Source organism: Bufo bufo, chromosome 3, assembly GCF_905171765.1.
Source record: "Bufo bufo chromosome 3, aBufBuf1.1, whole genome shotgun sequence".
NCBI lineage: Eukaryota > Metazoa > Chordata > Amphibia > Anura > Bufonidae > Bufo > Bufo bufo.
This window is the reverse complement of record NC_053391.1, coordinates 101204689-101218758: the sequence shown is the minus strand read 5'-3', so window position 1 is coordinate 101218758 and position 14070 is coordinate 101204689. Positions and strand designations below refer to the sequence as shown.

Genomic DNA, 14070 nt, shown 5'->3' with positions numbered 1-14070 from the left:
GCAACATGTCGCACAGCATTTTATTGTGTGACACTTTTTATAATGATAGTCTATGTTGTCGCGCTGCGACTGAGACGCAACAGTCGCCGAAAAATCCATCTTGGATGGATTTTTTGCTACTGCCGTGTCAGTCGCAGCATGTCGTATGTTGGAGTGCGACACCATAGACCAGGGTTAGGCAACCTCCGGCACTCCAGCTGTTGTGAAACTACAACTCCCAGCATGCATACTTGCTCTACTCTTCTAAGAACTCACCTAGAAATGAATGGAGCATGCTGGGAATTGTAGTTTTGCAACAGCGGGAGTGCTGAAGGTTGCTGATCCCTGCCGTAGACTATCATTATAAAAACTGTTGCGCGACAAAATGTCGTCGTGTAGCCCTAGCCTTACGTGTGAATGTAATGATGATATGTGTAAGTGATTTATAATATTAGAGCGAAAGGAGAAGTTTATTGGGGCGAACTATACAGTTGAAGGGTGGTTCTAGTACCCGTTGTGTCGCCTCTATCCCAGATACAAGAGGAGATTCGGTTGGGCAGGTTCTGTACGGTCTCCTGCAGCACATTTTCCCACAGATGTTTGCAGCCGGGCCTGAGGGTCCTGCACACTCGTAGGTTGCTGGGAGCTGGTGTCTCATAAATGCTTGATACATGGCGATAAATCTGGCAACCGGGCAGGACAAGGAAGTGTTAGTCTGGGGGAGACCCTTGTGGGTGGGTGTTATCCTGCTGAATATGCCATGAGAGGCAATACATGTGGCGGCAGGATGTCCTATAAAGATCACTGAGCGGTTAGTGTCCCTTGTATCACTACTGGAGGTGATGGCTCCCAGGTCACCACACCAGCAGTTGGGGCAGTGTGTTGCTTCACAGCAAAAGGCAGGACTGAAGCGCTCACCTCAAGGCCTCCATTCTCTAACCCGACTGTGGTGTGATCCCAAACAGAAACTGGATTAGTTTCCAAAGACAATATTTTTCCAGTCTGTAGCAGTCCAGGTTTCTCTTTCACGACACCACTGCAGATAAAGGACGACGGCAGGACACGTAATGGGCACCATGACACCAAATCTCCTTCTGCTAAGGTCCAGGCAGAGACTGGTATGTAATGAAGGTACCACCTGCGTCTAGATGGTGGACCACCTTATGTGGAAGCAACAGATCAAACGATCCACTCTACTGGTGGTCTGTCCAGAGCTGGTTCGCCATGTGTGCATGCTGTCGCATAACGACTGCTTCTAACCCTTCCTAACTGCTGGGTCAGAATGGCCTAGATCAGGCATGCTCAACCTGCGGCCCTCCAGCTGTTGTAAAACTACAACTTCCACGATGCCCTGCAGTAGGCTGATAGCTGTAGGCTGTTCCGGCATGCTGGGTGTTGTAGTTTTGCAACAGCTGGAGGGCGACAGGTTGAGCGTGACTGGCCTAGATGGCGGCAAATTTATCAAAACAACCATCCTGCTTCTCGCAGTCCAGTGATGCGCCCCCTTTCAAAGTCTGTCAACTGGGCAAACAGTCTTCAAGTGCGTTGTAGAGGCAAGTCCGGCACTCAATCTCTTACCAAGAAGTATGCTACCCAAAAGTAGCCTCTGAGAGCCGTTTTATACGGAAGCGGGGGAAGCCATTTCGTGCCCTTTTTTTTTTTTTTTTTCAAGACCCAGTGTCTATTCGGACCACACCTGTAATCATTGCTATATCTGCCTGAGTTTTCTATCTGGGTGCATTATGTTTTTATTTATTTTTGTCAATGACTGTACTTGCATATCTATCGTATATGACTGGACTTGGCGCTAAGAGAGTGCTAGCTGAGAAACGAGACCTTGCCTGAAAAAAAAAATGAATGACCTTCTTTGCCATTGGGATATTTGTTGTGTATGTTCTGCTTTTAGTGTACCTTTATTGCCAGGCCCGTTCCATGCATGTCCTATATAGACGCTCGTATACAACATGTTTGTTGTTTTTTTTTTTTTTTTTGTAAGTGTAGTCAACGATGAGCGGGTCATTTTGCACACCATCTTTATATAGCATTGTGATCTGTAGTTTTACACAGGACTGCAACTAAACTTATTGCATTAACAGCAGGAAAAAAAAAACTATATTATGCCAAAAGTATGCAGCCCCAAACTCTGGCAGATCCACCTCCTGTATATCTGTACAGTTTAATTTCTGACATTTGTGACACCACTAGCAAGTTGTGGGAGTAGTGACTAGTGCCTGTGATAACCCACGTCCCCGCTCCTGTCAGACACCTTGCATGGCTGCTCGTGCGGCAGCAGACTAACACTAACCACACTTCAGTTCTGCGTTTTATTTTTCCTTTTGGTGTAACTGGTTTGTGTGTTCCTTTCTGGTAACTGCTCTGTGTATTTGCTGTCCTCCTGCCCTCATTTAACGCTGCTCAGACTGTCATTGGAGGTTATGACCATCCTATGTCGCTGCGAGAATATTGAGACATCGGAGGGGGTCCCTCTGTACGTAACAGGGGTTGCACAGGTAATACACTTCCAGCTTCCTAATTCTGCTCCTCAGTTTCTTGATCTCTTTTATTATAAGCAGAAACGACGACCAGAGGACTCTGCACTAACCCCTAATACCATCCTCTTCCTCCCAGGTGTAAGCTTTCAACTTTCCTTCCCATGTTCTCTTCCTCTCTCATGTCCACTCAGCAGTCACCTTTGGACGTAATGTGAAGCTCCAGTGAATAATTTTTTTTAAAGTTTATCAGACATTCTCATAAAGATGCCAACAACTTTACCGAGTCGCAGAAAGGCTCTGACTAATCACCGCTTTCCACCACAGCCTCCTAAAACAGGAGTCCACGTCTTCCGTTACATGCCAGGTCCATGCGCAGGAGGATATGAATCCGGCTCCATTGGGATATCGCAGAATAAAAGATATAAAGACTAATTAGAAATAGAAGCCAGCCTGGGGATCTGATAACCTCCAGCCATTATCACCAGGGACGGCTCATAGAGGGGTTCCCAAGTATGACATCACTCTACATACTTATGTCCTAATAGCGTATTGACATGGGCAAACTATCTTGGCAATTATGAGGAATGCACACTCGTACAAATGCTTCTTCCCAATAATTGCCCATGTTAGGCTACTTTCACACTCTCATTTGGTGCGGATCCGTCATGGATCTGAAGAAACTGATCAGTTTGTATTATCTTTAACATAGCCAATGGGGGACGGATCCGTTTTCTATTGTGTCAGTGAAAACGGATTCGTCCCCATGGACTTGCATTGTGTGTCAGGACGGATCCGTTTGGCTCAGTTTCGTCAGACGGACACCAAAACGCTGCAAGCAGTGTTATGGTGTCCGCCTCCAAAGCGGAATGCAGATGGAACGGAGGCAAACTGATGCATTCTGAGCGGATCCTTTTCCATTCAGAATGCATTAAGGGCAAAACTGATCTGTTTTGGACCGCTTGTGAGAGCCCTGAACAGATATCGCAAACAGAAACCAAAACGCCAGTGTGAAAGTAGCCTAAATCTGCCACAAATCTGATCAGTTCTGCCGCCAAAAAAATGTGCTGCCGAGATTAAGTGAAATTGCAGAGGCACGAGCGACCGCAGTGGGATCCCCATACGGAAGGGATAATTTCTGCGTGTAAATGCATCTAAACGGTCTGTTCCTGATCATTGCCCTGTGTAACCAGTCAGAACCAAAGCAGAGTTCAGTTCCAAGTTTTAAAGTGGTTTTCCACTTTACTAAACAACTACCGAAGTTATTCAACGAAGTCGCACCAGACTTTGCGAATAACTTACTTTGGCTCATCGGAGCCCATACATGAATCTCCAGACAGTATTAATCCGAAGTTTTGAATGAAGCGACTTTGGATGTAGCATCTGAAGCTCACTTCGCCTTTCATTACTGTCAGTCACTGATAGTTGTACACCGGGAGGTGTTATCAGTGATTGATAGCATTCTCTGTATAAGGCCTCATGCACACGACAGTTGTTTTTTGCGTCCGCCCAAAAAAACATGCAGCATCTGTTTTTTTTGGAGGATCCGTCTTTTTTCCACAGATCCCTTGTAATGCCTATCCTTGTCCGCAAATGTGAAAAAAGTAGGACATGCACTATTTTTTTTTTTTGCTGAAGGGAAACACTGACAACGGACGCGGAACACAAACGGGTGAACTATCAGCATTTTTTTGCTGACCCATTGAAATGAATGGGTCCTAATCCTATCCGCAAAAAAAACGGAACGGAGGTTGAGAAAAACTGTTGTGTGCATGAGGCCTAAGTGTGTATACAGACATAGCTGTCAGTCACTGATGGTTGTACACCAGGAGGTGTTATCAGTGATTGATAGTAGGGGTGGGCGATACAGACGATATGTGATATAAACAATATAAATTTGGCCAACGATAGAGATTTCGTTTATATCGCCATATCGCGGTAGAACATGGCATGCACCGCTCTTGGCACGCACCATGTTCTCCTGAGCCGCCACAGTGGAGAAGGAGAGAGTCCCTCCCTCCCCACTGTGTGCGGCTGCTGCTGACCACCAATGAGAACAGAGGAGGAGGGACTGTGGCCACTCCACCACCAATGAGAACAGAGAGGAGGAGGGGAGGGACTGTGGCCACTGCGCCACCAATGAATATAGTTAATATGCCTGAATACAAACGTAGCCTGCATGTGCCGGCCATATCCCATACCTGGCCTCTATTACTGTGCGCCGTGATCCGCCACAATAAACCCCTCCTGAGGGGTTAATTGTGGCGGATCACGGCGCGCAGTAATAGAGGCCAGGTATGGGATATGGTCGGCACATGCAGGCTACGTTTGTATTCAGGCATATTACTTATATTCATTGGTGGCGCAGTGGCCACAGTCCCTCCCTTCTACTCCTCCTCTTCTAAGTATTATATTAATTGCGGGCCCCCCCCCCCCCCCCCCCCCCTCCACACGATTAAATTATTGGTGGCAGTTGCCCCAGGCTGGCCGCTTCTGATCGGAGCCCCAGCAGTGTAATCGCGGCGCTCCGATCGGTTACCATGGCGGCCAGGACGCTACTCAAGCCCTGGCTGCCATAGTCAGCTTCCTGCTCCTGTGTGTACTATGCACAGGGCAGCAGGGAGAGTGTGATGTCCTATTCACCCTGATAGAGCTCTATTAGGGTGAATAGGACAAGGGTTCTAGCCCCTAAGGAGGCTAATAGTTATTAAATAAAAAGTAAAAAAAAGTTTAACAACCCCCCCCCCCCCCCCAAATAAAATATAGAATATATCGCACATGCTTAAAATTATATCTCAATATAGATTTTAGGCCATATTGCCCACCCCTAATTTATAGCATTCTCTGTATAAGGCCTCCTGCACACAACAATTTTTTTCCCCCGTTTACTGGCTGTTTTTTGCGTTCCGTATACAGTACCATTCATTTCAATGGTTCCGCAAAAAAAACTGAATGTACTCCATATGCCTTCCGTTTCCGTATTTCCGTTTTTCGTTTCCATTTAAAGATAGAACATGTCCTATTATTGCCCACAAATCACGTTCCGTGGCTCCATTCAAGTCAATGGGTCCGCAAAAAAACGGAACACATACGGAAATGCATCCGTATGTCTTCCGTTCCGTTTTTTGCGGAACCATCTATTGAAAATGTTATGCCCAGCCCAATTTTATCTATGTAATTACTGTATACTGTATATGCCATACGGAAAAACGGAACAGAAAATGAAACACAACGGAAACAAAAAACGGAACAACGGATCCGTGAAAAACGGACCGGAAAACACTGAAAAAACCATACGGTCGTGTGCAGGAAGCCTAAGGCCCCTTTCACACGAGCGAGTATTCCGCGCGGATGCGATGCGGGAGCTGAACGCATTGCACCCGCACTGAATACTGACCCATTCATTTCTATGGGGCTGTGCACACGAGCGGTGATTTTCACGCATCACTTTTGCGTTGCGTGAAAATCGCAGCATGCTCCTCTTTGTGCGTTTTTCACGTAACACAGGCCCCATAGAAATGAATGGGGTTGCGTGAAAATCGCAAGCATCCGCAAGCAAGTGCGGATGCGGTGCGATTTTCACGCACGGTTGCTAGGAGACGATCGGGATGGAGACCCGAACCTTATTATAACATGGTTATAAGGGAAAATAATAGCATTCAGAATACAGAATGCTAAGTAAAACAGGGCTGGAGGGGGTTAAAAAAAATAAAAAATAATTTAACTCACCTTAATCCACTTGCTCGCGATGCCGGGCATCTCCGTCTGACTCTTTTACTGTATAGGACCTGTGGAGAGCATTAACTATAGTTTAAGGACCTGGGATGATGTCACTCCGGTCATCACATGGTACGTCACATGATCTTTTACCATGGTGATTCACCATGGTAAAAGATCATGTGACGTACCATGTGATGACCAGAGTGACGTCATCCCAGGTCCTTAAACTATAGTTAATGCTCTCCACAGGTCCTATACAGTAAAAGAGTCAGACGGAGATGCCCGGCATCGCGAGCAAGTGGATTAAGGTGAGTTAAATGATTTTTTTTTTTTTTTAACCCCCTCCAGCCCTGTTTTACTTAGCATTCTGTATTCTGAATGCTATTATTTTCCCTTATAACCATGTTATAAGGGAAAATAATACTATTTACAGAACACCGATCCCAAGCCCGAACTTCTGTGAAGAAGTTCGGGTTTGGGTACCAAACACGCGCAATTTTTCTCACGCGAGTGCAAAACGCATTACAATGTTTTGCACTCGTGCGGAAAAATCGCGGGTGTTCCCGCAACGCACCCGCACATTTTTCCGCAACGCCCGTGTGAAAGAGGCCTTAGTGTGCATACAGAGATAGCTGTCAGTCACTGATAGTTGTACACGAGCAGGTGTTATCAGTGATTGATAGAATTCTCTGTGTAAGTATGTATACACACTTAGTGGTCAGTCACTGACAGCTGAGTTGAGGTGTAATCAGTGATTGATAGCATTCTTTGTCTAAGGGCTCATGCACACGACCGTATGTATTTTGAGATCCGCAAAAAATACGGATGACGTCCATGTGCATTCCGTATTTTGCAGAACAGAGCAGCTGGCCCCTAATAGAACAGTACTATCTTTGTCCGTAATGCAAACAATAATAGGACATGTTCTATATTTATTTATTTTTTTTTTTTTTTTGCGGAACGGAAATATGGACATGGAATGCACACAGAGTAACTTCAGTTTTTTTTTTTTGTTTGTTTTTTTGCGGACCCATTGAAATGAATGGTTCCGCATACGGTCTGCAAAAAAAACGGAACAGACACTAAAAGAAAATACGTTTGTGTGCATGAACCCTAAGGCCCCTTTCACACGAGCGAGTTTTCCGCGCGGATGCGTTGCGGGAGGTGAACGCATTGCATCCGCACGGAATCCTGACCCATTCATTTCTATGGGGCTGTTCACATGAGCGGTGATTTTCACGCATCACTTGTGCGTTGCGTGAAAATCGCAGCATGCTCCTCTTTGTGCATTTTTCACGTAACGCAAGCCCCATAGAAATGAATGGGGTTGCGTGAAAATCGCAAGCAAGTGCGAATGCGGTGCGATTTTCACGCATGGTTGCTAGGAGACTATCGGGATGGAGACCCGATCATTATTATTTCCCCTTATAACATGGTTATAAGGGAAAATAATAGCATTCTGAATACAGAATGCATAGTAAAACAGCGCTGGAGGGGTTAAAAAAGAATAAAAAATCATTTAACTCACCTTAATCCACTTGATCGCGATGCCGGCATCTCCTTCTGTCCCCTTTACTAAATAGGACCTGTGGTGAGCATTAATTATAGGTCAAGGACCTTTGATGACGTCACTCCGGTCATCACATGGCACGTCACATGATCTTTTACCATGGTGAATCACCATGGTAAAAGATCATGTGACGTACCATGTGATGACCGGAGTGACGTCATCAAAGGTCCTTTACCTATAATTAATGCTCACCACAGGTCCTATTCAGTAAAGGGGACAGAAGGAGATGCCGGGCTGCGATCAATTGGACTAAGGTGAGTTAAATGATTTTCTATTTTTTTTTAACCCCTCCAGCGCTGTTTTACTATGCATTCTGTATTCAGAATGCTATTATTTTCCCTTATAACCATGTTATAAGGGAAAATAATACAATCTACAGAACACCGATCCCAAGCCCGAACTTCTGTGAAGTTCGGGTTTGGGTCCCAAACATGTGCGATTTTTCTCACGCGAGTGCAAAACGCATTACAATGTTTTGCACTCGCGGAAAAATCGCGGGTGTTCCCGCAACGCACCCGCACATTTTCCCGCAACGCCCGTGTGAAAGGGGCCTAAGTGTGTCAGTCTGTGAGATTTCAAAATGCTTGATCCTTTTGTTGCTGCTTTCTTCCCCCCCTTATGAAACAGACATGCATGCTTAGCCAAGCTGGGTAATGTCTATGCGAGAGTCGCGAGAATCACCATGGACCAAACGAGTTTAGCCAGTAGCCCATTACTTACTGTGGTATTCTTTAGCTCTGCACCCTTCCAGGGCAGACACTGAACAGAGGACCTCTCACCCCTCTCTAAGGCCTCATGCACACGGCCGCGGCGAAACAGCGGGCCTGCAATCCGGAGGTGCGGAACGGAGGCACGGAACCCCACAGAAGCACTACGGAGTGCTTCCGTGGTGTTTGTACGTGCCTCCACACCGCGGTGCAGATGGATCACGGACCCATTCAAGTTGAATGGGTCTTGATCTGTCCCGGCCCCCGCATGGACGTTGCCAGTGCATTGGGGACCGCAATTTGTGGTCCCCAATGCATGGAACGGCTGTGTGCATGAGTCCTTAGGCTTTGTTCAGGTTTCTGGCATAAATGGCATCGGCACAACACTGTGGTTTCCATCACACAGCAGAACCCATTGACTGGACTGTTCTTCCCGTCAAATATGATGGAATGTGCAATAAAGGTTTCTGACGGAGCCTCTGACGCAAGTGTGAACACAGCCTTCGACTACTTACACCGTGACCCGACTGCTTTCCATTGATCAGAACAGATCACATCATTAACGGTTCTATTTTCTGGATATTTGCAGTTATTGTGAGGTGTAGGCCCCCAGGATCTCAGACATATGATCTGTTGACTCGTGCTTTTCATTTTCTGCACAGGAAGGTGTCTGGTTCTGATATTTTTCTTTTCGAGCTCTGATGGGCACATACTCCCAGAGGCTCTTCTCTTTAGTGTAAGTGTAGACTATAGTAGACTGTTAACACCGTCTCTTTCACCTACCTCACCTGAGCTGTCTAAATGCTTAAATGCAATTAAAATACGTAGCTTCTCCTGGTATAATCCAGTTACTTACCTTTTTGGTGCTGGTGTATTTAATTTTACAGAAGGATCATTTGTGTTACCGTCTGAGCTGAGCATTGCGGACATTGTGACTACGGACTAGAAGGGGGGAAGAGATCTACGGGAAGTGTAAAGTTGATGTTGGAAACTGTGCAAATGTCTTACCTTTTTTGGCAGGATTTCCCTAGAGATAATGACGTTACAGCCCAGGTGTGAGGACGTAGAGACGGCCGAGGGTGTAGCGTTAACTGTCACTGGCGTGGCCCAGGTACTGTAACTCTCTGCACCTCATTTTGGGAATGCATGTCTCCAGGAATGGATACAGTCTGATGCCATGACAAGTACAGACACTCGGAAAAAAATTCCTAAGCATGGACAAAGTGAAAAGAAAATGAGAAATGGTGTACGACTATGGACTGGATGATGTATATGCATATGTAAAATTATGATCCACTACTACTACTACTGCTACAATTGTAGACATGTCGGGCTGGACTTGGGTATAGCAAATTCTTATAGTCCCTGTAAACTTAAAAGGGTGAATATGTCATCAGTGTCAGACAGGTTTGGGACCCGCTCTGGTTTCCAGAATGAGACCCTCCAAAGTTAAGGGTAGCTTCACACTAGCAGTAAGAGATTCGGCAGGGAAGAGCCTGCTGGAGCTCTCTGGATCTGGCATTGCCCGCCGGCCCCATTAACTATAATGGGCATTCAGCTACCGTCTGGCAGTGCCGGATCCAGAGAGCTCCAGCAGGTTGTTCGCTATCAGAACAGCCTGCCAGATCTCTTACCGCTAGCAAAGCAGCTGTGTATGTGCAGCCACCCTCCTGTCCCTGCTATGGGCGTTCTGAAAATACTGGCTGTTTCCAGCAGTCTCAGAGCATTTCCCCTTGCCTCGCGCTGCATCGCGCAGGTCTGTTTACTGCCAGTGACGTACCGGGCTTCACATCACTATGCTAGGCGGAGCCTCTAAAACGGCCTAGGGCAGCGCTACAGACCACCTATCTGTTTCGGTGACGTCACCAGGCTCGCTGCTAGGCGGAGGTTTCCACCTAACAGTGATGTGAAGCCCAGTACATCAGACCTTGCCCTGCATGATGCACAAGGGGCAGCATTGGAGCAAGGAAATGCTCTGATGCCCAATCTGCCTCTTTTGCTGATTACACATTACCCATTCTTTTCTACGGGGCCACAAAATATTCAGACATCACACAGATCTCATCCATGCCGCTGTGCCACAAATTATAGGACATGTCCTATTATTGTCCGTTTTGCAGGCCAGAATAGGCATTTTGACAATGGGGCCAAAAAAAGGTATTTTAGTCTTAATCTTTATTGTAACAAATCCAGATAAAAAATATTCCAATCATAAAACAGAAGTTGCCTTCATACCCACACAGAACCAGGACCCCTGGAGGAAGCGACTGCGTCTAGGTCTCAGGTGCTGCCGTGGTCTGTATCATTGTAATTTTTATTTCATGGACTTTGCATTTTTTGCACTTTGACTCATATTCCCCTTTTTTGGGTTATGTTTACTGGTTCTTATGCTGGTTCTATGTCCTGATCAAATGTGTGCCACATTGTAGCTCCTGGTCCTGTGTGGGTATGGAGGTAACTTCTGTTTTAATCATGGAATATTTTTAAACTGGATTTGCTACGATAAAGATTAGTTTTTTGATCATTTGAATATATTGTGTGGTGTCGCTATTCTTGGTGTTTTTTCAATGCTTGGGGAGAGCAAGATAGGCAGACATAACTTTTGCGGAGCTTTTCTCTTCAGGAGCAGTACGAATATGAATTTTTATTCTAGCAAATTTTACATAAGTGGAGTAAAGTGAAGTGCTGCCTGCAGTGAGCTGCGTCACAGCTCCTTTCCTCTACTCTGAGGCACCTGATCCTCCTGCTTGGATACTACAGTTGTCGGAGCATAGCCGCTAATTACAGAGAGCACAGCACAGTGAAGCTCAGCCTTTAGTACAGCAAAATTTGGCAGGAAAAAAGTCTTATTCGCACTGCTCCTGATGAGAAATGCTCCAGAAAAGGTATGTTTGTCCTGCTGTCTGGCGCCTACCTAGTGCTGTCAGCAGTTTTGCAGAGCGACAACTGCTGACAGACTCCATTTAAAGGGAAGCTGTTACATTAAACATGATGTCTCGGCCGAATGCAGCATGGGATAGAGCAAGATGAGCTGAGCAGATATATAGTACAGTGAAAGTCATTTTAATTGTTAAAATTTCTGCTCATTCTGGGCTTTGAAGTCCAGGAGGCGGTCCTATCGGTGATCGACAGCCTTCCCTCTATGGCTGTGTATACAGAGAGAGCTGTCAATCACGGATAGGACCACCTCCTTGAATCCAAAGCCCCAAATGAGGAGGAATATAAATGAGTAAATTACAAGTTTTAGGCTCCATTTACACGTCCGTAGCGTTTTGCAGATCCCCAAAACACGGACACGGCACTGTGCGTTCCACATTTTGCGGCCGGCACTAATAGAATATCCCTTTTTTTTTGGGGGAACGGAAATGCGGGTTCGCATTTCCGGAGCTGGGCCGCACATTGTGCGGCCCCATAGAAATTAATGGGTCCGCAATTCCGTTCCGCAAAATGCGGAATGAAATTGCGGACATGTGAACGGGCCTTACTGAATCTTTTCCAATAAAACCATATATATCAATCTGCTCAGCTCCTCCTGCTCTATAACATGCTGCTGGCAGATTGCACTACATTTTAATGCTGACTGATTCGAATTTAAACAGTGATTCTGTAGGGTACATAATGGAAACATAACTGGCACCTGCACACGGTGTCCATTACACATGGCTCTGCCGTGCAGCAAATCTACAGCATAATGTAGTACCTGCTAAGTAGATGAGATGTTAAAAATCTCATCTACTCAGTGCAACTTATCCGTGCGTAAATGGACCTGCGGTGTGATTTAGAAATCTTTAACAAATCCACAATAAAATCTGCATGTAACACTTGGGAATTTTGACACCGATTATCAGGGAAACACAGCCACACACAAATCCATGCAGATAATTCTCATCGAATACATGCATTTATGCAGGTAGCCTTAGGCCCCTTTCACACGAGCGAGTTTTCCGTGTGGGTGCAATGCATGACGTGAACTCATCGCACCTGCACTGAATCCGGACCCATTTATTTCAATGGGTCTGTGTACCTGAGCGTTGTTTTTCACACATCACTTGTGTGTTGCGTGAAAATCGCAGCATGTTCTGTATTCTGCATTTTTTATGCATTGCTGCCCCCATAAAAGTGAATAGGGCTGCGTGAAAAACGCATCGCATCCGCAAGCAAGTGCAGATGCGATGCATTTTTTAAATGATGGTTGCTAAGAGATGTTTGTAAACATTCATCACGCATCAATGCGCATTTCACCCGTGCAAAAAAAAAACGGAACCACTGAACGCAATCACAGACAAAACTGACTGAAATTGCTTGAGAAATGGTGTGAGTTTTCCGGAACGCACCCGGACCTAATCATCGTGTGAAAGGGGCCTCATAGTATGGCATGCCATGTAACATGCCACAATTCTTTATTCCCTTTCTGCGAAAAATCATCGGTCTCTTCTCTTAAGGGTGCATTCACACGACCGTAAGTGTTTTGCGGTCCGCAAATTGCGGATCCGCAAAACACTGATACCGGCTGTGTGCGTTCCGCATTTTGCGGACTGCACATGGCCGGCGCTATATAGAGAATGCCTATTCGTGTCCGCAACCGCGGACAAGAATAGGACATGCTGCATATTTTTTGTGGGGCTGCGGAACGGAACAACTGATGCGGACAGCATACGGTGTGCTGTCCGCATCTTTTGCAGCCCCATTGAAATGAATGGGTCCGCACCCGTTCCACAAAACTGCGGAACGGATGCGGATCCATTTATACGGTCGTGTGAATGCACCCTTAACCGGAGAGGAGGAGGAGTAGTAGTAGTAAGTCAAGTATTTAAACATTGATTTCTATGAGCGCCTTATTATGGATCCAGGCATCATAGATCTATGATTATGGTCGAGTGCATGTATTGATTTGAGATTTTCATCAATGGATTATTTGATCTGATATTTCTTCTTTGTTCTCCTCTGCATGAGTTATTAATACCTGCTAAATGCCATGTAAAGATGTCCTGCTTCACTACGTGTCCAAAATTGTCCACAAGTCAACGTATGGCATTGTAAAGATGACTTTTTCTTTTCCCCTAGGACTGTTGTGTTAATGTCTCCTGGAATTTATGTCCCATGTGTCACTGTTATATATGTATGCACATATAGATAATGTCTGACATATTGTATATTATGCACTTATTTCTTGTACTCGCCTGGTAATTGGATAGTTTGCAGATATGTTATTGTTTGTGTCCTCTTGTATGTAAGGTGATGTGCACATTTGTACCATCATATCCCTTTCATGTCCCGAATCCCCTGATGACGCTGCTGTGTGCCGTGAAACGTGTTTGGGGGGCGTCTATGTGAATCTTGTATGTTTTAACAAGCGAATGTCCTGTGTGTGTTCAGATTTAAAGGGATTATCTGGGCTTTTACTATTGATCTATTCCCTGGCGCGCATGCTGTTTTCTGTTGCTGTTCCTGATCACCGCTGAGGTCTATGGCAAAGACCATCAGCAGCGGACAGGAAGAGAGAAGGGAGACGGCATTGCGCGCTCTGTCTCCTCATACAGCTTATCGGCGGGGGTATCGGATTAAAGACCTATCCTGATGGTAAAAGCCCGGACAACCCCTTTAA

At 45.7% G+C, this 14070-nt stretch overlaps 1 protein-coding gene across 3 annotated transcripts in view; it reads left to right on the top strand.

Moving 5' to 3' along the window:
* FLOT2 (flotillin 2) overlaps window positions 1–14070 on the top strand; it is a 66461-nt gene that overhangs the window by 28328 nt on the left and 24063 nt on the right. Inside the window, exon 3 of one of the 3 annotated variants that reach the window (XM_040423410.1) lies at window positions 2399–2489. The exons of 1 other annotated variant lie outside the window; for it this stretch is intronic. In XM_040423410.1, the coding sequence (XP_040279344.1) occupies window positions 2399–2489 (91 nt within the window). Of the gene's footprint in view, window positions 1–2398; window positions 2490–9485; window positions 9577–14070 lie in introns of all 3 variants that reach the window. One more of the 3 variants, XM_040423409.1, reaches the window with a different exon arrangement.